Consider the following 25,598-nt stretch of genomic DNA (forward strand, 5'->3'; position numbering starts at 1 on the left):
GCCTCCTTTTTACATATTCTACCAAGTTAAGGACAGGAAAATGACAATCACAAAAAACATAAAGGCAATGTAAAGCTATTGTAGCCCACATCCCTCTGGATTCCCATTCCTCTATGTACGCATATTTTCTACTGAGCTATGTATCTGTTGTTACACACTGATATGTCATCTATGGGTGTGTGTTAGGAGAGCCTTCAAGTTTGTTTTCCCTCAATTTCCGTTGATGAGCCGACGTGTTTTGATGGTGTTTGTCTCCCTCTTATGTCTGAACTCACACCACCACTCTGTGCTTTTCCATTATATTCTCCATCTTAATTGTCGTTGCTATTCTGCAATGTAGCAAGCTAACAAACACACACACCTCTGAAATGAAAAAATGTGCAAATTTAAAATGACTGTTATCATTGTTGATCACATCTTTAAAAAGTGCCTTAGATATACCGTAATGATGTATTGTCACGGTGGCCGAGAGGTTAAGGCGTTGGACTCGAAATCCAATGGGGTTTCCCCGCACAGGTTCGAATCCTGTTCGTGACGGAATGTCTTTTACTTGTTTGATTCCGTAAAGACCATACACACATGGCAAACGTAACCACCTGCACTTCTACGCAATGTTATGCTGTAACGTATTTTACACATGATTAACGACGATCCATTTGGACGCATAATCGCTTTAACCACTGTGACTGACTGAGAAAATAAATTGGACATTTAATAGTCAAACTAACGATGACATAAAATTAATGAATAATGTGACTGCATGTCAAAAAAAAAAAAACACTATCATTAGTTTAATCGTTGATAGTTGAATCTCATACATGTTCTATTCTCGCGTTGTCAGAGAATGGAATCCATTCGGTAGAAACCAACCACTTTCTTTATTTTCTATAAACACGTCAGTGTGCTGTCTGCTTACACTTGTAACTGCATTGTAATAACAAAAATAGACGCCTAGTAATTGTCAGTATCTGTCGACTCGACTGTTTAAGAGCGCGCAAAAAGAAATTTCCATGTGTATCCCCCTTCCCTACGAAGGATAATGGAACTGGCCGAGTCATACAAATTTGACCGGCAGCACACGCTGACGTAGTTTTTGGGGGCATTGTCACAGCAGGGTAGATCGTGTGGTGTACAGCTTGTATAGATTTTAAATAACGTTTTTGAGCATTAGTAATATTTAGGCATAAATAACCAGGCATTTAATATAAAGCTTTTCGAACGACTGCAACGTTATAGTGGCCACAGTTAGTCACACTAGTCGTCTAGCAACATTTGGCCAGACTGCGCGTTAGCAAAGCAAACTGTTCCTTATACTCAAAAGAGACACACAAAGGAAATGCGGTCGATTGGTTTGAATATATTAATGCTACCAGGAGATGTCTAGATGGCCTAGGGAGATAACTGTTATCTCCAGATAGTTCAATAATTCAAGCGCTGGTGTAACTAAGCCAGTGGATCGGTCTTTGTTAAAACAGAAACATCTCAGATTTGTCTCGCGATTCTGGATTTGTCAGACTTTTAATACTATTTTATCTGACATTTTGTCCATCTACATTGCTAACTCGTCGAGGGCTTACCAGTCATATTAGTGCGGTTTGTCATGTTAACTTATGTACGAAGAATGAAGCTGCCATTATGGCGATAATCGTAAAAAGAAAGATGCCAAGAGGCTCATATCCTGAAAGAAAAAGAAGGTAGCTAACTGCGTGCTAGCTAACGTTTAGCGAAGTAGTCGCCTGGCTAGTGTTAGCTGTTCTGAAGAGGGCAGTTATCTTTCACTTCTTTCCAGTGTCACAAGCGTTTAGTGGAATTTGACTTGATTGCTGTCGACTAGCTAAGAAGCTGACCTGTGTTGGCCCAATTACGATACCGTTACAGTGTTTGGAGTAAGGTTTAGTTAGCATTTGTCTGACAGGCTAATTAGTTAGCTGAGCTAAAGCTAACATAGCAGCTACCCATTACAAAGTGACGCCAGCCAGCTCTTATTACTGCTGAGTTTAAGTGATAGGAAGTGAACGAGGGGTGATATTTTTTCTTCGAAACTAACAATGGCAACCCCCACAAACGAGGCCTTGTTTTTGATAAAGGATGTGAAGCCTGGGTCGAAAAATTTGAATATTGTATTCATCGTTTTGGAAATAGGTAAGTAACTGCACAGTGACGCTAGTGCGTCTCTTCCCATACCATCAACTCGTGTCTTTTTTTTCTTAAAGGGGCCAGTGATAACGTTACTTGCATCACTTACAGTAGGATTGACCGTCAACAGGGATTGATGCTTAATGAAGTAAAATATATATATATATACACACACGTTGATAATGTTTAAAGTACCATCACAGTGGAATAATATGCCTCACTCATTCAGTTCGATTACTTCTTTACATGATGTCAAAACTTCTTTACTTGTTTACTTAAGTTAACTTAACTTTTTGTCGTTTAGACAACTAATGTCAGTGTTTTGACATATCTTTGTTTGTTCTGATTTATGTCCTTTCTGTACAGACATCTGCAATAAATGTAGTATGTGGGGTTAGGGACACATGTCTTTCTTGATTCTTCTGTTTGTACAATTGGATTGTTTAACTTATCATTATTATTTGTCTACTTAATTTTGTGTAAATGTATTACTTCAATGTCTTGTCCTTGAAGACCCTGTTGAAAACAAGATGGTGCATCTAAAGGGGTTCATCCTGTAAATCAATTTTGAAATGGATTAATAAATAATGAACCTAGGGTTAGAGATGTTTTGAGAAGGTTGACTGTTTTATTTAACCTATGCTTGTTTTATCCCATTAGGACGAGTAACCAAAACGAAAGATGGTCACGAGGTGCGCTCGTGCAAGGTGGCAGACAAGAGTGGGAGCATTGCTATCTCTGTTTGGGATGAACTCGGCAGCCTTATTCAGCCAGGGGACATCATCAAGCTGACCAGAGGGTAGTGTTCCTACACTTAAACAGATCACATGAACATAACTTGCTCAGATGATTTCAGACTTGTAGTATTTACTGAAAGATCAATGCACACATGGATAACTGAAGGTGAAAGGTGGCTATGTATCTGAGCAACTTAGTATTACAATTTAGGATTAGTAATATTTTGTTTGAGTTTAACATCTGATTTCTGTGATAGCTATGCATCCATATGGAAAGGGTGCCTAACCCTATACACTGGAAGAGGAGGGGATCTACAGAAGATTGGAGAGTGAGTAACTGGCCACAAATCCATTTATACTTCAGTTAAGTTCTTGTCCCTGCTGGAATTCATTCATGTCATGTCATATCTCCCTGTTCAAGCATCATGCAAGGCCAGAGAATTATGTGAAGTTTCACAGTAACATGTTGGGTTTTGAAACATGGTTTCAGGGCACTAATGCACAACTTTATTCTGTTGTGAAAAATCTTTAATTAAGAGTTTAATTCAATAGCAGTCAGGTCCTCGGCTGTATATATTCCCTCTAAACATCTAAGCCAATATTGATTTTAATCACAATCCATAATATGCACAGTAGATTCACTCTGGCTTTTAGCCACAGTGAGCAGCCTCTTGCAGAGAATAAAGTCTCAATGGTTTCCTTTTTGTAAGATTTCAAATCTAAATCTTTAACAATGTATTTCATCCCAGTCAAAAACACCATTGTTGATTTTTGTGTTAGAACATGGGTTTTGTCTCCCCAGGTTCTGCATGGTGTATTCAGAAGTGCCCAACTTCAGTGAACCAAACCCAGAGCTGCTATCCCAACCGAACCAGCAAAACAAGTCTGTGAGTAGCTATACACCCACTTCCAACTTCTCATTATCAAACACCCCAGGAGACGTGGATCAGAATATTCTCAAAAGAAACCAGCACAGCTAGTATCCCTCCCTGGCCATGCTGATGTATAGGATACCTTTTACACATACCTCCTTTTTTTTTTCATGACCTACATTTAAACTTGAAAAACATAAAAACTATTTATTCAGGTAATTTGGCCTGTTAAGTGGTGCAGAAACAATGTAATCTAACACCAAAGTAACATTCTCTTCACCATTGTAACAGGGTAAACCAGACCAGAATCAGAGGGGAAACTCTCCGCCCAACCAGAATTCAGGTACACCTGCTCCACCAGGTCAGTATATTTTCCTTTATTCAAATAGCCATCAGTTAACTCACTTACAGGAAGCAGCAGGGTTGTCCATGTTCTGTAGAATGGTACACATTGATGGTATCAGTGTAAGAACGGTGTAGAAGGTTGAGGTAGTTTGCAGTATTACAAAAGATTGACATATCTTGAAAGATTGACAGATGAAATTAAATGAATGGAATATATGACAAAAGCAGTATGTAATTTTTATTTGCTTAAATGAATCCGAAATGAAACAGTGGTCATAATTGTTAGCAGAATAAGAAGTAGAATAGGCTTTGAAAAATCAGCAGACTTTGACTCATCGTACAGGAAAAGCACAGGTGTTACTAATAACATTTAAAAAAAATGGCTCTTTTTTTTTTTTTTTTTTTTTATAGTGTGTCGCAGTGAGCCAGTTTGAACAATACCAGCACCCTGAAACTGAAGCAGCTACATGGAATTAAGCTGTGATTAATTTTATTTATATCTTTGCTCTTCCCGCTGTGACTTTTTTTTTTTTTAAGATGCTAAAAGGCCTATGACAGATGAAATGTTTTAAAGATGCATATTTTTCTTTGCCGACTTACTTGTATTTCTCAACCCATAGGTAATGGTGCCATGCCGCCATTTGCCAACAACAACCCACCTTCTGGGGCACCCCGTGACCCTGCGTTTGGGAATGTTGGGAGACCCAACGGTCGGTCACCTGGCAATGGAGCACCTCCTGCTTCTGGACCTCCTACAGCTGCAAAGTCCTCAGTTACCATTAGCAACGGCAGGGACCCACGCCGTGCCAAAAGATGAAATTGGGGTTGGAGGGGGAATCGTGGGGAAAATTATGGACATCCTCATCTCCCCTTCCCCCTTTTAAACCTTTCTGAGCCCTCCCGATCACAGCCTCTATTGGCTTTCAAAATAATGACTTACATTAGGGACTATTTGCATAATTTTTATACAGGCTAACAAAGTCATATGTGGTGTTTGTTATGCATAGTGCAAGTAGTGCTCTCAGCAAGCAGCACAGTGTGATTGTGATCTACCACTTGATGCACTAGCAGGACTTCTTGTATAGTCAAGCCTTGACTGTTGAATTGTGGTCAGCCTTCTCAGTCTACACCCTTGTCCTCTAAATCTCACTGCAAATCGCCAGTTCTTTGCAAGTGTTACCTCCCCCACACACTGTCCTAACCCCCTTCCCTGTTCGAACTATACACCCTACTTGAACACTCGATGCACTTTCTTCTCTTAATTTATGTCGGGGCAAACTTGGCTGTCATTTAAATCAGGAAATCAGTTTCTGCTTTTTTAGTGGAAAAGGCCTTAAGTTAGTGAAAATGAGTTCTTGGACTGAATGCACAAGTGAAATTCTTCAAAGGGTCTTCCCTCTCTTAACCAAACTGTATCCGAAGTGACTCTGTGAAAGGAAAGGTGTAAGTTTTGAATTTTTAGACTGTTTTTCCATAAGACATGTTCTTCTTGTTTGCCATCAATTGTACCTTCATTGAGGTGGGACCACTTAAATACTGGCAAAAATGGTTCACCAAATAAATTTTACAGTAACTTTGCTGCCATATTTGGTTTTCTGTAGTCTGTTTGAGAGTTTGCCACAAATTGCTTGTTTGGACACAAGCCCCCCCCCCCCCCCCCATGTGATTTCGTGCTACAGCTCCATCTAGTGCCTAGAAAAATAAACTGCGTTTGTTGTTTTGGAAGGTGCTTTTTCAAAATATGAGGCAGAAGAACTATATATATTTTTATTTATTTATTTTAATTTCTTTCTTACAGTGAGAGTTATACTTTTATAACCAAAAGCCTCTGCATTTGGTATTCTGTTTTGAAACCATGCATTGCATACAACAAAAGCCTGTGTTTCTCCACATCCTCTGTTGCACCAAGCACCTGAACATTACGGTCTGCGTATGTTTGTTGCCCCATTTCACATATGATGCACTTACACTCTCTTCTGCTTTACTGTGTCCTTTGTGTGTTTCAAATTTCACAAAGGAGTCTGTTCAGACAAAAAACAACCAATGCTCTTCTGTGGGCATGAAAGGGAGCAAAGATGTTAAAATATAACATACAAGTGGCCAAGTATTTTGGACTAGAAACAGAAGCATCTGTCATACTGTTTCATCTGTGTTCAACCTGTAGCTATATGAAATGCAGGATCAAAATAGGTTCATTGGGATCATTTTTAAATGAAGCACTCAAAAACTTTGGTCTAATATTTAGTCCAATCATTTCTTTTCCTCACAATACGTCACAATTCCTCTTAACCATATATTTGCAACATGTTTATCTACCTCCACTGCCCCTTATGAGAACGTTGCAGCACTTGTGACATTTCACATTGAAACACATGAGAAGTGTGGCAAGAAATGTGAGACGCTCATGTCAACACATGCACATCATGAGCTGGGAACTTCCTCTCAGCAGCATAGGTCAATGAAAGAAGTAGTCAAATCACTTGACTTACAGTAATTTTAATTTCACGGATACAGGTTCAGCCTGTTGCTCTCATCAGCTGTTGTAGGTGCTGCACTTTAAGCAATTTAGTGTTTCCAAAATTTGTGAAAGAATTATGTATGTGGTTTTATCTTTACTATATTTGTGAGTATGAAAAAACTGGATATGTTACAAAACCAGAGAACTAAAACTGAAATAACAATGTCACTTCAACATTTCTCATATATACTGAAACTCTTGAATATCTGTATTCATCCAGTGTTTATTTTGAATTCCATTACTTCACATCAACTAGTGGTTTCGCTTTCACTTTTGCCCGCAGTGTGACACATCCCATGACACCGATGATTCAGATAATGTGGCTTGGGTTTATTTCTGGGGGAAGCATTGTGATTCAGGAATAACCAAACTGACTATTGAAAATATTCAGCACTGATGTGTAAACAAACACTTGACTTACGTAACAAATAATTGAAGGGAGTTAAAAATAAGGATTAAAATATGAACAAGTAAGATGTGAAAAAAAGTTAGTACATGGTGGAATTCACTACATGAATAAAAATTGGATTGGAAATTAAATATAATAAATAAATAATAATTAAACAGACACCCGTCAAAAAATATGGCTGTAGCCTAAAACAAATACTGAGTATACTGTGTGATAAATGCAATTAAAGTGAATAATTCCAAAATAAAAATATAATTTAATATACAAACCTACTGTTTACCACATCTACAGAAATTATGTGATACATTTGTTTTTCATACATGAGAGCAAATGTATTAATCATTTCTTCCTTTTTGAACTCCAACAAATACAAATGTCTGTATATGTGGCAAACAGGAAAATGACCTGTGGTTACAGTGATGGGAGGAGTGTAGAGAAACACAGTGTTTGTTCCTAGTCTCCTGACCAAATAGTCACATAGTCAGAGCCTCCTACAAAGACGACACAACAATGACTGGTGAGTACTGTCATCCTTAGAATACATTTTTAATTTAAATTTAGATAAATTGATTTATTTAATACACACATTCATAGCACACAGTTGGATATTTGTATCCCTTAATGCCCAACTTGAATATCTAATTTGCATTTGGGCAAAGGGATATTCACTAGTATCCTGACTGAAGTACAGTAGGCTATGATTATTACTTTTAATACATTTTAATACATGTTATGTTTTATTGGTTCATTATAAAGAAATAATATAGAATGATTTTTTCTCATAAGAATATGTTGTATTTAATTTCTGTTACAAAGTAACAATTACAATTATAATCATTTCATGTATATTTTATGTCTAACATCTAATCTTGGTTTTTGTCCTCAGATCCAAACACTTCTTCTTTTACCCTTGACTTTGGCCCCATTTATGATGACCTCAACTTCACATATAACTACACAGACTTCATCGTAGACCCCGAAACGCAGCCCTGTGACTTCTTCTCCCTCCCAGATGCAGTGATGGTTGCGGTCAGTGCATTTTATGTCCTCATCTTTCTCTTGGCGATTCCTGGAAATCTGTTGGTGGGGCTGGTGATTGGCCTTAACAAACAGTCATTGACTCCTTCTGACCTTTACCTCCTCCACCTGGCAGTTGCCGACATCCTGCTGGCCATTACGCTCCCATTCTGGGCCATCTCCATTACACAGGGCTGGGTGTTTGGAGATGCCATGTGCAAAATTGTCACCATCCTCCAAGAGCTAAGCTTCTACTCTAGCATTCTCTTCCTGACTTGCATCAGTATGGACCGTTACATGGTGATTGTGCGAGCTATGGATGCCCGCAAGGGTAACCGCCAGCTGGTCAGCTGGGGAGTCTGTGCTGCTGTCTGGGTTGTTGGAGCCTTCTTGTCTCTGCCAGGACTTTTCACTTCCACTTACTCTTCTCAAAACTTGAGTCACCTAGTGTGTAGTGAGCTGTATGATCCCAGCAGTGCTGACGAGTGGCGCCTGGCCACCAGAATCCTTCGCCATGCATTGGGTTTTGTTGTCCCCTTGGCCATCATGCTGCCCTGTTATGGAGTAACCATCCGACGCCTCCTTCACATCCGTGGGGGGTTTCAGCGGCAACGAGCCATGAGAGTGATTGTGGTGGTCGTGGTTGCCTTTCTGCTTTGCTGGACACCGTACCACATCGCTGTGATGACTGATTCGTTTTTCAGGACAAAGATTGTGCCCTACAATTGCCCGGCTAGGATGGCGGTGGATCAGGCCATGTTTGCCACTCAGAGTCTCGGCCTGCTTCACAGTTGTGTCAACCCGGTGCTGTACGCCTTTGTGGGAGAGAAGTTCAGGAGGAGGCTGGTGCAGATAATGAGGAAGATAGGTGTCCTAGAGAGAGCATCAGTGTCAAGAAGCAGCAGATCTTCAATGTCATCAGAGATCACATCCACATTCATGTAAGAACACCAAAGGGACTCTTTAAACTATTCAGATAAATTGATTACATCTGTGTATTTACTGCAGGATCTCAAGTGCTCATTTGGATAATGATCTGTTTTTTTACTGCAGTTTATATTGGGCTTAAATTGGGATGGACTTTTTAAAAACTAAATCAGGTTTTTTAAAAGTTACAAAATTTGCCTTCAGGAGCCTTGAACATTTTATTAAAATTTGTAAATGTTTTCATACTTTATTTTTTTCATGTTATTTAACTTGATTTTGGTTTTGGCAATCCAGTGTTTTTACCACGTTGCTTAAGTTAAGTTAAGCTGTAAACACTTTGAATTTTTTTTGGTTAACTATTTCACTCTCTCATTCTGTGTGTCCTAAGTCATGTATAGCTTGAGGAAACTGCGTAAAACATGTTTGAAAAGTTTCAATTTCACGTTTGACAATATTTCAACACAATAATTCTATGTCACAACACAGAGACAAATTTGTTGTTGACGAACAACTTGAGAAGCAGCAGAAACTCCAGTAAAAGCTAGAACTGGATATTGCGCTCAGACAAATCACAATTCAGTGTTAGATGGTGAAATATCTTGCTGAAGTCATTTTCCTTATAATAATCATCAAGACCATTTTTTGTGATACAAATTTTCAAACCACTGTCTCTGTCCTTTGAAACAGCATTTCACTTCCAGTATAGGTTGAACTATACAACTAGAGCAGAAACATAAAACTACCTTGTACAATACTGTATAACTTGATAAACATTTTTTTATAGTCATGTATTGAAATGTTTTTAGACTGAGTTTTCTGTATAAGCTGAAGACAGCAGGTTGCTGTTCACATGCCAAATCATTTTAATTTTCTGTATATTCTAAATCATCAATAAAGTTTAATATAAACCTGTGCACTTCTCTATGTCAATGATTAACATCTTAAATTTAATGTTAACAACTTACAGAAGCTATGTACCTGGAACTAATCCAGCAAATAGTGTTTTTTATGTTTAAAGCCACAGGATCTTGTTTGGAAATAGTAGAAGTTGTGATGACTGCAACACTGCAGCAATAACTGGACTTTCCAAAAAAAAAAAATCCCTTTAAAATGTGGCTTGATTACAGAATGAATTCTGAGAAGTGCAGCAGCATTGCTTGTAAAACAAAAGACGAAGAAGATAAATATTTTAATTTTATTACTACATTAGTCTTTCCACTGTAGATTCAGGTTCAATACATCTCACAAAGCCAAATCAGAACTAACAAGAACTAAGTGTCCCAGTGGTTCTGGATAATGCATAGACTTCATTGGAGCAATTTTTCTTGTAGAAAAAACAGACAAACTGTTGACATTAGGTAATGTAATTATCATATCATATTTAATACTGCTACTACTACAACAACTACGAACAGGTGTTAACTGTTATTAAGCTTATCTCAACTGACATATGTGGGATGGAAAAAATAATATACATGATCCATATAACGCAATTCAGATCAACGGCACCAAAACCTACATCCCTCGAGCAAACCATACAGTTGAATCAACTGATCAGTTGAATTTATACAAGTTAGTTTCCGACCGAATAATTTGATTGGACGAGCATTCCATGAGTGTTGATGAGTATAACAACACTGAGACTTACATGTCTATCACTGCTTTACAGGTGTTCTATTACCGTTTATTAGAGTTACATTAACGGCCATTATCTATCTTAGATTTTAACAAACTTGGCAAAGATGAAAATATTTCCAGAAATAAAATTTGAATTAAATGATGTCTGGTCGTCAGAAAAGGATGAAGTAAAAGACGCGTGGATACTTCAGTGCACACCTGAGGTAACGTGTACTGAAGACAAAGTAGCAAGCTAGTGTGAACTGTGCACGTCAGGAAAATATGTCGCTTAGCAACAGTCAAGTACCAATCCAGTTGCGGAACTATTTGTGTCGGCGTAGCCAAATAAATGATGAAATAAACAAACAGATCAAAATATGTTTGCTTATTACTGTTAACTAACATGGCGCTCGTAGAACTGTTGTATAAAAGCAATATCACATAAGAGGGAGTGATGTTTTACTGAATATTAGCACAGCGGTGATTTGTCGAAAACAGTTAGCCTGCAGCCGTTTGCTTGATGCGCAATGGCTGTGACGTAGCCGCCCCTCCCAGTCTGTAGCTCTGGCAATGTCCCGCCCACAGCATCTGGGCATCTGATTGGTTATACGTCACGAGTAATAGCCTATCAACGCTGAAGGCTCATGTGTACGCCAGGCGTGGAGCTGTATCAAAGGTAAGGCAGCTGATATCGCAAAAGTAGAAGAAGCTCACAATCCTCTATGCTGAAGTTTCAATAACATCACAGACTTATGGACAACACACTGAGCAAGAGAGAGTCTGAAAGGGAGAGAGATAAGCAATTGCTAACTGCTAAGATAAAGTAACTAGCAGATCTCAATAGCCTGAAACCAACTGTGGAATTAGCGAGAAAGATTCTAAAAGAAGGAGAGAGGTATAATTCCTTCAGCAGAATCACTGTAAGTTTAAATATACAACAGGTATGTAGTTAACTGGGTTGAGTTAGAGCAGCGAAAAACGCAACCAGTAACTCCAGCAACTGCAAATGAGGCATTGGCTAACCTTAGCACGCCAACGGCCTCTCACTACTGCTATTTAAAAGAAATTTTGCACAAATAGAAGTAAAATTACTTTTGTAAAATGTACTCTGACTAAATGTTGCTACGTTACATTTTCAGAAGAGGGGAGAGGAGGGATAAAACATGTTATAAGGTGATACTAGTAATGAAAGATAAAACTATAAAAGAACATATTTAGGATATATATATATATATATATATATATATATATATATATGTATATATGTAGCTATATATGCATTGATAAATCAATACATATATGCCATTCTGAGGTGAGAACAGAACCGAAAACAACCCATAAATTCCAATATACAATCAGTCCCGGTTTATTAGGAAGACTTATCTAAAACTAATGCAGTCTAATACACCAGTCCAGCAATAAATTCTCCTTCATGAAGGTTATAATGTTCGGTAGTGTGTGGTGCTGCTCAGCTGTATTGCATTATAAAGAGAGATGTTTTTGTTATTTAGCTTACCTTTATTGATATAAATAGGGAGGACAAAAATAATAGAAACACCTGGACATCATGGTGGTTGTTCGTAGACTTTGTAGCAGTAGTTTTATGTAGGTATATTGATTCTCTTTGATTACTAATAATTGGAATCAGCCCAGAAAAAACATCGGAAACACTTCAAATATTTTCAGTGTTCTTATCATACAGTATTAATTCAGAGATAATATTTTCTTTTTTATGACATTTGACCACCTCCACACAACTGGGTGGCCAACTTTGTTCTCTACATTTGACCTACAAATTAAATATCTGTCCCATACTGACAAACTCCTCCTCTGTGCCAAGTGTTGCACCATCTCACATGTTCTACTGACCTCAGGTTGGCTAAAAATGACAAGGGGGTGGGAGCTTAGCAGTGAGTGGGCAGACAGATCGCCATGCAGCTGTCATTGTAAGGCTTGCTGGGCTGTGACTGTCATTTCCCCCTTCGGACTGACTGGCAGAGGTAGGGGGGGAGATCATGAGTGGGGTGGCTTAGCTCATGGGACAAGAAGGGGGGGGCACTGTGCAACTTTCTGGACAGGACTTGATGCTTGCATTCAATCAGAAGCCAAGCGAGAACAAACCTGAAGGCCGCTAGGAATAAAAGGAAATTCACAGAAGACTCGCACACACCTTGTTCTGCAGAGAAGTAACGCACTACTGGGAGATGGTTACAAAAGGCTGAAAAGCTAGAGAACACCAGGAAAAGGAGTTGAAAAAGCTGGGCCGTCACTTTCAAGAGACAAGTCAAGGGAGCTGTTAATGCAACATGATCTAGTGGGTCTTGCCCTAAAAATACCTCTGGGCAGGAGAGAGGCAGCTATCTCTATCTGCTTAATTACCTGGTAATCAACTATTTCTTTTTCTTCTTTTGACAACAACTGAGGTTAGCAACCAGGAATTTGAGAAGAATTTATCCATGGCAGATATGCTTCTGAATATTTTAATCTGCTTTTCCTGGTAAAAGAAATTTATAGACTATCTTATATTATAGAAATGTGAGATCCATGCTAACTGTAATGTAGCCTATATTAAAGACTGCTCATAGACACTAATGCCCTGACTGAATTTTGGTTTAGAATATTACACGAGGGCCCAGTCAGTGTTATACAATTTAGTTAGAGAGTTACAGAATCCATTGGAGGCTCTACCAAATCAGTTCAACCATGAGAAAAGCAGAGGTGCAGATGACCCTGAAAAAAGGGGCAGATGAAGCAGCGGCGCCCCCAAGCCCCATCATCCCCCCGAAACGGTCCAAAGCCAGCCCAGAGCAAGTTGTTTCAGAACCTCGAGGAACTGGTCATCCAAACCCAACTCCCCCTGTTTTTATACGCAAAATGAGGAACGCTGCCGTAGGGACAGGCTGTGACATCCGTCTCAAGGTGACTGTGGCTGGAGACCCCCAGCCGTCCCTGTACTGGTACCACAATGAGGACCTCCTCAACATGGAGAACCAGGAGTATGGAGGGCTCTGGATTAGGGATTGCAAACCAAGTGATGCTGGCCTCTACACCTGCATTGCCAATAATCACCTGGGAGAGGCTCGAAGCAGCGCTGTACTTGCTGTCTTGGATCTGGGTGAAGGTAATATCAGTTTTACTTGCATTTTGACTAGACTCTTTAATGAACAGGATTTAGCTCTTTCAAGATTGCAGCATTCCATGTGGGGTCTATTTATTTGGTATTTAGTAACCTAACCTATTTTTGAAAGTTGCTTTTAATTGTTTGGAAGAACTACAAAGCCTATAGTTTATCCTAGAGACCCTGATAACTGACGATCATTTTCTCACCCTACAATTAATCATAACATGATTGCTTGAGATCACTGTAATCATTCAGTTTTAGTTAGAAAATAATTTAATGTAATTTCCACGAAAATCACCCAGCATGCCATAGTCATCCAAAAGGCCCTGTCCCCATTAGTGGCAAGAACTTGAACCCGTAATGTAGGACCTGTCAAATTTCTATTTCCTGTTGCTGCTATATAACATGATAATCCTGACTAATATCTCCATTAGGACATGAACTACTGTATCTGCTGTAGGTACTGTTTGGATGTTAAAACATTCATAATCATATTTCAATGTTCATTTAGGGCTAATGTTTATTGTCTTTTGAACTTTTGTTCCCCAAGCATTAAAAAAAAAACATGGCTACAAGTCATGATTGAAATAATTGAATGATTAGATTTTATTGATGTGATGCTACTCTCAGTAGGGATAAAATAGAGGAAACTAAATTCATAAAGTAACTACACAGGGCCTTGATATATATTTATACATATACAGTACACAAATGCAGTGTATTTAGATTTAGAACTCTAGCTCAAAGACTCTGGTTTGCTCTACGTGTTGTTCTACATGTTGTTTTTGTCTACAAGTATATTATAATCTGCCATAACAGTATGTTATTTCTGCAATACATTTTAAGAAAGTCTGGAAGTCTGTTATAATCAAAATGTTTTTTATATTAATAAGAGGTTGCATTTTTTACTATCTGTTAGCTGTTAGAGATTAGCATCTGGAGAGAAAGTTAATTAGATTTCCACCATGCATGCAAAGCCATTGAAAATGAATCATTCTTGACAGACCCAGCCAAATCAAGCCTCTGAGAGTGTATTTAAGTCAGATTCCTCAATGTCTAGCCAAGGATGCTCCGAAGGCCAGTACAGCTCTTCTCTGTTTCAAAGACCTGCATTCTGATCAACAAAACCTCCAGCTCCAGTGCTGATCTAAATTCAGCTCACCTGATTGCTTTGACCACCTCAGCTCCTTTGAAAAATGACATTACCAGCTCTACAAATATGCCCTTCATATATCAGCTCAGGCACTTTGTCATTGTTCTGCAGTGCTCAGCGTGAGTGTATAGTGGAAACTCTTTCTTCAATTTAGATCTGTCTTTTCCTGCTGAGTGAATACAGTTCAATCAGTTGAACAGAAGTGAAGTTCTCGGAAATGATAGCTGATTCTCGGATCCTTTATAAAATACGACTTGGCATCGACATAACAATGCCTGCTGGTTTTAAGCTATGACAAGATGCTCATTGCAAGGCTAGGACAAATTTGGGCACTGAAAGAATGGTGAGGTCTGCAGAAGGGACAATGTGATGACGCGGATTCATTTTGGTGTGGGAAGCAAGAAACCACACTGTATAATATTTCCATATATATATATATATATATATATGTATACACGCACGCACACACACACACACACACATAGAATCCTTGGCTGGACATTGAGGACTCTGACTTAAATACACTCTCAGAGCCTTGTGTATATATATATATATATATATATATATACACATATACACACACAAACACACACACTTACACACCGATATTTATATATTGTGCGTTGCTTTCAGTCCTGTGTCAACACCTTAATAACGTGTTGCTGCATCTAATTAGGGGAGCCATTATATTTGGAAATACAGTACATAACAGAAGTGGTCTCTCACCACATCCTTGAGATACAGTGTACTACCAGCAATTTCACGAGCACAAATAACTGTAGACATTACAATAAAGAAGTAATTTCATATAAGCAGACACACCACAGTCAAGTAGTTCACATGGGTCTGTTTTAAGTAAAATCAATCTGTCATTTTTAAGATTTTCATCAAAACAAGAACATTACTAGCATTTATAGTCATTCAGCATTGTACTAGTCCTAAGCTACTGGACATTTTGTGTTGTGGTATAATCAAAATGATGTCAGACTAGATAGATAATGTGATTTAATGCCACATAAGTGGTGTAGATACTGCATATCAGCAACAGTGGTAGCCCCTCAGTATTAGTCACAATCCTATCAACACTCTTCAAAAATCTTCAACCGGCGTTTTAAAATTTTTTCCTCTTTTAAAAGTTTTCCTTTGACTCTCCATTTAACCTTCAGTTTGATTCAGCTCTCTGCTGCTTTGCCGTGTGCCTAGTCTACAGCTGTCCCATCACTCAATGATACTGCCTGAACCCTTTCTCTCTCTCTCTCCCGCTTTGAAAATGTCTCTCTGTCCCGCCCCCCTCGTCCACCAACTCTCCCTAGTTATTTATACAGTGGAATGTGCCAGGCCTTAGATTTTTGTGATGTTAGCAGGCCAGCGTCTCTCCTGTTACACAGGAAGACATCACTGCTAATTTTAGCCTGGCGCTGTATGACTGTTTTATTCCCTCTACTGATCAGGGAATATGCCAATTTTGAGTCTCCAACATCTATTTAATACCCAAGAACATAAAGATGTCTGCCACATGGTGCCATGTCATGCATCCTCTGTGATTCGTACTGTTTCTCTATCATCTTTTGAGGTTTTGCATTGGATTGTGCAGTTCCACCTTTATAGGTATTTTGACTAGATTTCCACTTTACATTTCACCTGTTGAAGTAACTTTAATGTGTAAGGGCATATTTATTATTCAATCAGTCATTCATTTATTTGACAAATTAAAGGATAAATGGATAAAAAAATGGAACATAATAGATAAATGAATGTTAAAGAAACCTAAACCCTAAAACCTGGATTGCTACTTGGGGGCAAAAAATACTCCTTATAGTCCTCTGTATTATCCAGTTAGTTAATAACCATATGTTGCAAGGCAAGGAACGTACAGTGGGTTTATCAGAGCTCTTTCACTGAAAACAGCTACCTACTGGAGTTAAAAATTACGCTGATGAGAGCAGTGAGAGCAAGCGGGAACAGCGAAGTCACAGTTGTAAATCCAAAACAAGCTGAAAGACAGTAGAGTTCTCCATGGTGCTGAAAGCAGCAGAGTAGGGTGATAATTCTCTGTGCGTTTGTCACTATAAGTGACACCTTGATCATTACACATAGCAATTTGACCCATTGTTGATTTAAGTATTGATTAGTTGATTAGAATGTGTTTGAAGTTGTAAACAGAACACTAATCAAATTTTCCGTTCATATGGTTTATTTTTACACATCCAGCCAATACACAGCAACTAAGCTAAAAAGCTGAACAGTGCTGAGGGGAACTACAGAGTTGTGTGATTGTCTGGATGATTAATAACATCTCATTAACTTATAGTGGTTTTATATAGAAAGCTGCAATGCCTGTTTAAACTATCCAGAGAGATCTGTTATTGAGAACTTAAGATGTCACCACTGAGTGTGACCGTGGCCCCTGTCCAGTGTGCTTGGATAGTTTCCTCAGTGTTGTCTTCCTCTTGAACCATGAACGTGACTGAACAGGTGGAGCTGCAGTTACACTGTGGAAATCCCCTACATCACCATGTTGCTTCATAGTGAAAGACATAGAGATGGGTAAATGTGGTTTCAGTGCTATAATCTAGCCCAGGTCTTAAGCCTCTTAGAGATCAGTAGCCATTTTGTACAGTGTGGAATGATAAATATGACATTTAGTTTGAACTATTTGCCCTTATTTTGTGGGAATTGATGTTAACACTTAGTCACATTGCTCACATCAGCACTCTGCAGTCACAGTGTAATTGATGCAGATCAAACTGCAGTGAAAACAATTTTACAATCTACTTTTTACCTCATAAAGCTGAGTCAGTGACACAAAATCCATATTTTTTTAAATATAGTGTTTTATTTTACAAAATAATGCTACTAATCTTCAGCTACAAACCAAAAAGCAGATTGTGGATACACAATAGGCAAGGTAATTCAAAGTACTTTACAGAGGCATGGCAATACATTAGAAATAAAAAATGAAGACAACACTAAAATTGCATTTAAAAACAATAACAAATTAGAAACATTTGAAATGAGCCACGTTAACATTGCATAAAAAGAAATAAACTTTTTCTTTAAGAAAGAAACTTTTTTTGCCTTTACTTTACAGTAAAGAAAAGCAAAAGTGCTAATTGATTGTGTTGCCTTAAAGAAGAAGTGAATTTCTTAATCTTTTTGGCCGTTTGTGAGACCACATCAAACTGATAAACACGTAGCACTAACACTTTACTGCCCTTTGAAGTTGTTATGGCACGTCAGAGGAAAGGAATTTGCTGGCTGTAAAACTGAAACCAATGAGCTAAAAGAAGCTACAATGTTTCATAGAGCCGGCAGGGACTGCAGAGTTGGGCAGTAATCTCTCTAAAAATGATGATTTCTTGATTTTTGGCGAAAGAAAAGAAGAAATAGAAATGTTAACACAGCATTAAAGGTGCCATATTTAGCGTTTTAGTATCGGTGAGTCATTTTAATATTGGATATGGGATCATAACCAGAAAACAAGAAGAAAAGCTGGACGTAGTGGCAGTCTCTGCGTATGTCGTATGTGCTGGTGATAACATGTTGAAAAATATCACTTCAGTCTAAAACACATTACTCGGTTACAGTTACAGTAAAAACACAATCATTCTAGCATTAATTATAATTCCGGTACATAGCCTGTGACAAAGCATATCGCTAACACAAGAACATCACATTAGTTTGTCACAAGACTAAGAAGCATGACAGACTTCCTCTCTGTTAAATTAACGTTGCACTCATATACTAAAACAACAAAAAAAACCCCCCAAAAAACAGAAGAGGCCCACATGAAGAGCAGCAGCCAAGGAAACCAAAAGCCACTCTGAGATTACATAATCATCTAAGCATGTAATTAAGCCCGTAGGTATCTGCAATTATGAAAATGATAATTACTGTATACTTACTGCACAATGTGCAACAGTTGGGAATTGTATATGAATTATTATTGGAGTATCTTCGAGTATAACATTGTGAAATAAGATTTAGTGCCTGGGTTTTATTAAAAATATGAATTTACTTGCATGTGTGAGCAGACTGTCTGTATGCTCGCTGTAATATTTTGTCCTGAGCACAGTGTGATGCTATCAGAAGTGAAATGCCATTATTAAGTGTAGCTGTTTCCTTGTGCTGAATTATTCTTGGTGGTGTAAGCAGAAATGCGTTTCCCTTTCCCTCAGGGACAGGAAGTCTTAGATACTGAATCATTCAAAACGTATCATGTATAACATTTACAGGATAACCAAGAATTATTACACAAAATATATCAAACAATAGCAGCAACTGAAATTGTCATGTACAATAGAATCCAATAGCTGTATTATGTTTTATGAGTGTAGTACAGGAATTAAATGTCTCATATCCCCTTGGGCAGAGGATGGCTTTGTGTAGTCAGTGTAAGCAGCCAGTAACACATTTGCTGTGAGAGCGAACAGTGTTCCAGCAATGCAGAGGAGTGAGGAGGTCCCTTTAGCTGTTGCAGCGATTCTCCCCTTCTCTGCCGGCAACACAACATCGGCTCATTACACCAGTTGAAGAATATAGACACGGACACATGGGGAGGAAGGGAAAAATGAAAAATGTCAACCAATGCCGTAGAACACTGATCTCAAGAGGGCTGGATCACTCCCACTGGTTTTTCTGCCTATCGTTGTGCACTGCATGTGGGGTGGAACGCAGCGGGGGAAGATGCTTACACTGTCGCTGGCTATTGTGTGGACAGGGGGGGCTCCCTCAGAGTGGATGATATGCATTCAACAGACATTTCCACCTGCGGATGGAGGTCTCTGCTTTGTGCTTTTCGGAAACGGATTCTCTCAGAAGAAATGCTGAGACTCTGAGGTGCAACTTGTTATATAATGGACCAAAGTGCCTTCCTTCCATTTTTTCTTTGCATTTGATTGAGAAGCTTTTACCTGCATGTTAGCAGACTTCCAGTATATAACAAGTTGAATCTTTTACATCCAAGTCAGATGTTACTTGCTGGTGTCTTTATAGGACATTTTCTGATTTAGGCTTATAGTAATGGCTCGGAACCCCCAGTCTATCATGGGGAATACCCTGCTGCCGAATGTAAGCCAAGACAAAAGGTGTTTGTCGAGGATATACCAACAGTGGCCATGAAAAAAATCCAGACCAAAGAAAAAATCAGGCAAGTGCAATTTCAATTCATCTTTGTCAATCATAAATCTTACATTTTCATTGTATGTGGAGCTGACAAGACTGTGAGATATTTCCTTTTGAATGTTGACAGAAGCGTTTTGTTAACGCTACTACTCAACAACTGGCCACACAATGTTTTCTCAGCAGACAGTGTCAGATGCAATGAAGATGATTAAAGGAGATGAAGCTGCTCTGTAGAACCTTTGTGAGAAAGGGAAACTAGATTAGACCAGTGTTGTTGTGGAATATAGTGGCTGTGGCCAATGGAAAGTAGAATTAGGACTTTGATTAGAAATCACGAGGCTCGAGGCACCGCCACGCTGTAGCTTTGAACTAACTTAAAAGAAGACTTTCAGAGTTGCACTAAAAGGTTGAAACACTGATGTTTCTCAGACTAATGTTGCACATGGAAGGGGGAAAAATTTCTCTTACCACAGTTATTTGCTCCCTTAATGTCACATAATACTTTTTTTTGAAGTTATTTATGGTAGTCTAGACATTTTCTAACCCTTATACGAGTGTGAATCTTAAATGAGCAGGATTGAACTGCTCAAAAGGATAACTGAACGACAAAACCTGTTATTGTCCCCTCTTCAAAAATGTCACAATAACAAACAGGGCAAAACTAAAGACACTGAGGATGCACTCAACAAAATCACTAAATCGCACTTTGGAAGCTGCAACTTGAGGTTTGTGGTTTTCTCAGAGACTGCAGAGTGACTCTTTCCTGGGAATATAGTGGGATATTTACAGCAATACTCCATGCAATCACCTATAATGCACCACTGCCATCACACCCCTGAAAAGCCAAACTAATTAAGGTGTGTGTGATGTCTTATTTGTCTTATTTGCGGCTTCTTCCAAACCTGGCTTACTACTCAAGGTGTTTTTTTTAACACTTTCATGTAGCATGTACAGTACCACCCAAATACTAGCCTTTGCAATATTATAATGACCAACCTTGCAAGGGTAATGCAGCTACCATATATATCTTACTTTTTGTCTTGAAAGCTTTTGATCAATTGGGTGTAGCAAAAAACTCTTATTTTTAATAATTATGATAAATATATAGCAAAAGAAAACACTTTCCATTTTTCATTCCATGTTTTGTCTCAATGCTTTTGTGTGTTTTCATTCTTTGTCTCCTTTTTCCATATTGCCTTTCCTCTTTAGTCAGTTTTCCCACAAAGCTATACTTGCCTTCATAATACCAGGCTCTTTTTAGAATGTATTCTCTTCTAAATCAAGAAAGATTAAAGACAGGCAGGGGTTTATCATGGTTAACAGGACTCTTACCGGTTACTTTAAACACTTGGTTACCCAGATTACCAGCCTGTCACATGGCTACAATATCAGCAGTTTAATCAATAGACATGTTTTTAATAGTCATTTTATTTGAGATTTGGTCTACATCTGCTAATGCTTATGAATGCTCTGGGGAAACGGTTGTACATTTTATAAACATTATGTAAAACTATCTTAGACTCATAGTGGCATTTAGGACATGCTCATAAATAAAACATCTGCATTTCTAACTGCTTTATTGGATGATTATGTGGTATTGTGGGAAGGGGATTGCACTGCAAACATCTAAAAGAGTTTTTGTTTGAAATCTGCAATGGAGTTATATGCTATAAATATTTCATGAACGTGCAATGCAACTTGTTATGAATGTAGATTTTATAGCCATGAGTAACATCATGAGCTTGATACATACAGTATGCATTATGTAAACCATTTAGAGTTCACAAGTTGTTGTTTTTGTTTTTTTAGCAGTTTGAAACTTTAGTGTCTGCTGTTAAACATGTGGTAGATTTTGTTTTGACACTGAATTAATATCAGCATTGCCACATTGTACTATTGTGTTCTTTTACTGCAAGGGAACAACAGATAGCCTCTGTAATTCCACCTACTGTGAAGCAAACACCTCATGAGAGCTGCTGGGATGCCAGTGACTCAATAGTGCTTTCTATTTTGAGTTCTACCAGTGACTGAATTTTCACGCAGTCTGAGAAAAACAATCACATCTTTGATATACAGCTGGAACAAATTTTTAGGTTTAAAAAGGATCAAAAGAACAAGAAGTTGATTTTTTCTGAAAATAATGAAACTTCTGTATTTATTTTGCTGATGATGATCAGATAATTATGAATTATAAAGACTCAGCAACAATTCAACTGCAGCTAATTTAGTACATTAGCTTAGTTGTGCTAATGAGACCCTGAGGGTGACAACTTCTCAAGTCAAATATAATAGTACAGACAGAAAAAGAAGAAAAACTAAACGTTTAGTCGATGAAAGTTCACAACTGGGATTCTGTTGTAAATAAATTACCAACACCAGAATTCACTGTCTCACTGCTGCCTGCAGTTGTACCACCTTCAACATGCACTGGGAATCTTCATTTGCCTTCCACCAAACAGTCAGCAGAATAGGATAAAGTAGTCCATTGGTTCCTATAGTATGGAGCTGCCACTATGGAAACATTGTTTTCCACTGGTGTCTGATGTGACCAGTGTCACTGATTGTTTTTGCACTTTTATTCCAAGCATTCATTTTATTTGTACTATTTTTACTAAACAATAGTGTTCTTGAAACATTGCTCCAGTTAAAACCTAATTCTAATTCAGTGAAAACCTTTTTTTAGTTTTTAAAAAATATATATATTTGTTTATTTTTTCAGATTCCGAAACAACAGAGGATGAAGGCGGAGACCAATTTGAGACCAAAGAAGATGTTGGGGATGTTGAGGACCAGGCTGTGCATACAGGTATCCACCATGTTTACAATTTGCAGTTTCCAGTTTTTCCTGTAGACAATTTTAGATTTATTATAGGTGGATATATTATTTCTGTTTTGCTTATTTCCTCATTTCACTGCAGTATTGAGACCTTTATAGACAAATTATGTTTATGAAATGTGTCAAAGGAAGCGTTTACTTCATGATTAATCTTTTAGCCGCTTAGGTCCAGAGGAATGAGCTGTAGATGTAAGACTTTACGGACCAATGTTAGCATTTATTTGGAGTGGTATTTGTGTGTACGTGGTGAATGTAAGCTTAACATTTGCTAAGCTTTTAGACCTAATTTGGAAATACCTGGCTCTTCAGCTGCTAATTGCTCCTTGTTTGGCATATAGTCACTAGATTTGTCTGTCTTTTTGTTAATGGGTAAGTAGTGTGTAGTCAGTTAAAGCTTTTTTGGTGAAAACCGCTGCCTGCTTTGGCTGGACACAATATTGATGAGAGCAGAGTTTGCAGGCAGGAAAACCAAAACAACAGGCTGAGAGATGCTAAAATTCACTGTAGAGCTGGCGGGAACTGCAGAGTTGGATAATACATTCTCTGTGGGTTTGTCACTACAAGAGTCAAGTCATTTGATCCATTGTTTATATTAAAATATTGATTTGCCCTGCAAATACCTGATTCCTTACATGTACAATTTGTCCTGTCTCCACTTTACATGAGATGCAGTGATGGACAAATGTGCAGAAGATGATAGTAGAACACAAGGACATGAGGATCACTCAAACACAACCAGGCAAGAAAGAAACATGCAGATTTTCTTTTTAAAAAACACCTCAGTGTGCTCATTGTATTATTGGACTCAAATTCTCTACTAAAATACAATACCCAGCAGAATTAGTAACAACCTACTGACTCCAACAGATTTTGCTTCAAATTTCAGGAGTCAGTCAGAGGATTTTTCAAGAGATTTTCCGCCACAAGTCCTCCCACCCCCATCCCCAAGACTCATCAAACGCCCCTCCACCTCTCCAATGCCAAGTCGCTCTGGTTCAACGACACCTCTCAGCTTTCGAAAGAAAATTGTTGTGCCAACTGAATACCAAGACACAGTGCCTGGGGAGTTTGAAGAAAAGGTTAAGCAACCAAAATCTGTCTCCCAAAGTAACACCCAGGACTCCCGCCCACAGACTCCACTGAGTGAGTACTCCCGCAAAGAATTTACTCTCAGACCATCTCCAAAGCTTACCAGGGCAAGCTCAAAGGTTTTTGAGAAGGTCCGTGGCTTAGAAGAGCGGAGACGAAGCCTTGATATTTCAGAAGGTTCCATCTCGGGAAGATCCTGGGCAGGGTTCAATCTTGCTGGATCTGTTGATTCAGATGATGGAGGAAGCCGGTTGGGCATCTCTAGAGAAAGTTCAAGGGAAGATCTTAGGGAGGCTCTGAAAGAGGATGCTGCTGAGCGGAGATCTATGTTTAGACAACGAGCTGCTTCACTGGAGGAGAAACCTCGCTACTCTCAAAAAGTTCAGGACATTGAGAACAAGTTCACCGAGGAGCTCCAACGCATTAAGAAACTTGTTGGAAAACCTCATATGAAGAAATCGTTTTCAACTGAACAGCTAACCCTGAAGGGCAAGCAGCGCCAGCCTTTCAGGAAAATTGAACCTATTCCTCCCCAAGTCCTCCAAAAGCTTCAGGAAAGGGAACGTACCCAGTGGTCAAAGGAACAGAGAGAAAAGGATTCAAGGCAGCAACCAATGCAGCAACAACAGCAAACACAGCCAGAACAGCATAAATCCCATCCCCAAAAGACAGCAAGCGCTGGTACAACAACTGTAACAGTCAGTAGATTTGGAGAGGTTGCAGGCACACCAGAGTCAATGCAGTTATCTGACCTACCAGGACAACGATCAGTGAGAGAATTAAGTAGAGTCAGTCCTGTTACAGAAATCATTCAGAGATCATCATCACCAGCATTATATCATCAACAAAGAGAAGAGTCGCCAAGCGGGAATATTGCTGAGATGACGTTACGCAAGGTTGAACGAAGGCCACCAAGTCCACTTGTACAAAGAGTATCTCGAATGCAGGAATCCCCGCACATCCAAGAATCTCTTGTGCAAACATCACAAAAGGATGAAACTTCAGGGAGAAAGACACCAATAGAAGTAGTATTAAGAAAAATTGAAAGCAGACCTGAAAGTCCACTGGTAAAAAAAAGGGCAGTCATTGTACAAGATCTTCCTCCTCAACATCCTCCTAAACCCCCAAGGATGTCACCAGTCACTCCAGTGGAGGAGAAAATGGAAATGGAGCTCTCCAAACCAACATCTAAGATAAAAGTCCCTACCATTATTATTGAAGATGAAAAAATGGAAGTAGATGTTCCTCAGAAAACAAGTGACCCTCAGCCAATTCCGACTAGTACCAAAGAGGGACAACAGCAGAAGACCAAAGGAAAAAACCGTCGCCCTCGACCCATGTCTCCAGAGTTAGGTTAGATTTGTTGTGTTTCTCTCATTAAGCTTGCTGTAGTAGTGTGAAGCTCTAGTCTGCTTGTTTTTCATGTTTAATCAATCAAATATTGGACATCTTTCCTTACTAGGTGGGGTTCACGGGAAAAAAATACTTCAGGCTTGTCTTTTGTTAAACTTTGCAGATTCTTCAGATGATTCTTATGTGTCGGCTGGAGAAGACCCAATGGAGGCCCCTGTATTTGAGTTTCCCCTCCAGGACACTGTTGTATCTGCTGGTGCAGATGTGCTACTAAAGTGCATCATCGCTGGAACCCCCATTCCTGAAGGTAACATATTGCACTTTGTATTTTAAAAACAGGAACA

General features: G+C 38.7%; 3 protein-coding genes and 1 non-coding gene across 6 annotated transcripts in view; all 4 read left to right on the top strand.

Moving 5' to 3' along the window:
• The first annotated feature begins 455 nt into the window (after window positions 1–455).
• trnas-cga (transfer RNA serine (anticodon CGA)) lies at window positions 456–537 on the top strand. Its single transcript has one exon. It is a non-coding gene; the product is annotated as a tRNA-Ser (tRNA).
• A 548-nt stretch (window positions 538–1,085) lies between these two features.
• nabp1a (nucleic acid binding protein 1a) lies at window positions 1,086–5,676 on the top strand. The gene is made up of 6 exons (XM_056388808.1): window positions 1,086–2,142; window positions 2,797–2,935; window positions 3,131–3,202; window positions 3,676–3,760; window positions 4,037–4,106; window positions 4,711–5,676. The coding sequence occupies exons 1-6, from the start codon at window positions 2,049–2,051 to the stop codon at window positions 4,905–4,907; spliced, it is 657 nt and encodes a 218-aa protein (XP_056244783.1). The 5' UTR covers window positions 1,086–2,048; the 3' UTR covers window positions 4,908–5,676.
• A 1,604-nt stretch (window positions 5,677–7,280) lies between these two features.
• On the top strand, window positions 7,281–9,873 carry LOC130177245 (C-X-C chemokine receptor type 2-like). Its single transcript, XM_056388807.1, has 2 exons — window positions 7,281–7,534; window positions 7,904–9,873. The coding sequence occupies exons 1-2, from the start codon at window positions 7,528–7,530 to the stop codon at window positions 8,977–8,979; spliced, it is 1,083 nt and encodes a 360-aa protein (XP_056244782.1). The 5' UTR covers window positions 7,281–7,527; the 3' UTR covers window positions 8,980–9,873.
• Window positions 9,874–12,577: 2,704 nt separating this feature from the next.
• spegb (striated muscle enriched protein kinase b) overlaps window positions 12,578–25,598 on the top strand; it is a 35,186-nt gene continuing 22,165 nt past the window's right edge. For 2 of the 3 annotated variants that reach the window (XM_056388804.1, XM_056388805.1), the window contains exons 1-5: window positions 12,578–13,699; window positions 22,696–22,782; window positions 23,485–23,551; window positions 23,699–25,254; window positions 25,418–25,561. In XM_056388804.1, coding sequence (XP_056244779.1) covers window positions 13,282–13,699; window positions 22,696–22,782; window positions 23,485–23,551; window positions 23,699–25,254; window positions 25,418–25,561 — 2,272 coding nt within the window. In that variant the 5' untranslated portion in view covers window positions 12,578–13,281. The remainder of the gene's footprint in view (window positions 13,700–22,695; window positions 22,783–23,484; window positions 23,552–23,698; window positions 25,255–25,417; window positions 25,562–25,598) is intronic. The other variant, XM_056388806.1, reaches the window with a different exon arrangement.

This window comes from Seriola aureovittata, chromosome 11 (genome assembly GCF_021018895.1).
Source record: "Seriola aureovittata isolate HTS-2021-v1 ecotype China chromosome 11, ASM2101889v1, whole genome shotgun sequence".
Lineage (NCBI taxonomy): Eukaryota > Metazoa > Chordata > Actinopteri > Carangiformes > Carangidae > Seriola > Seriola aureovittata.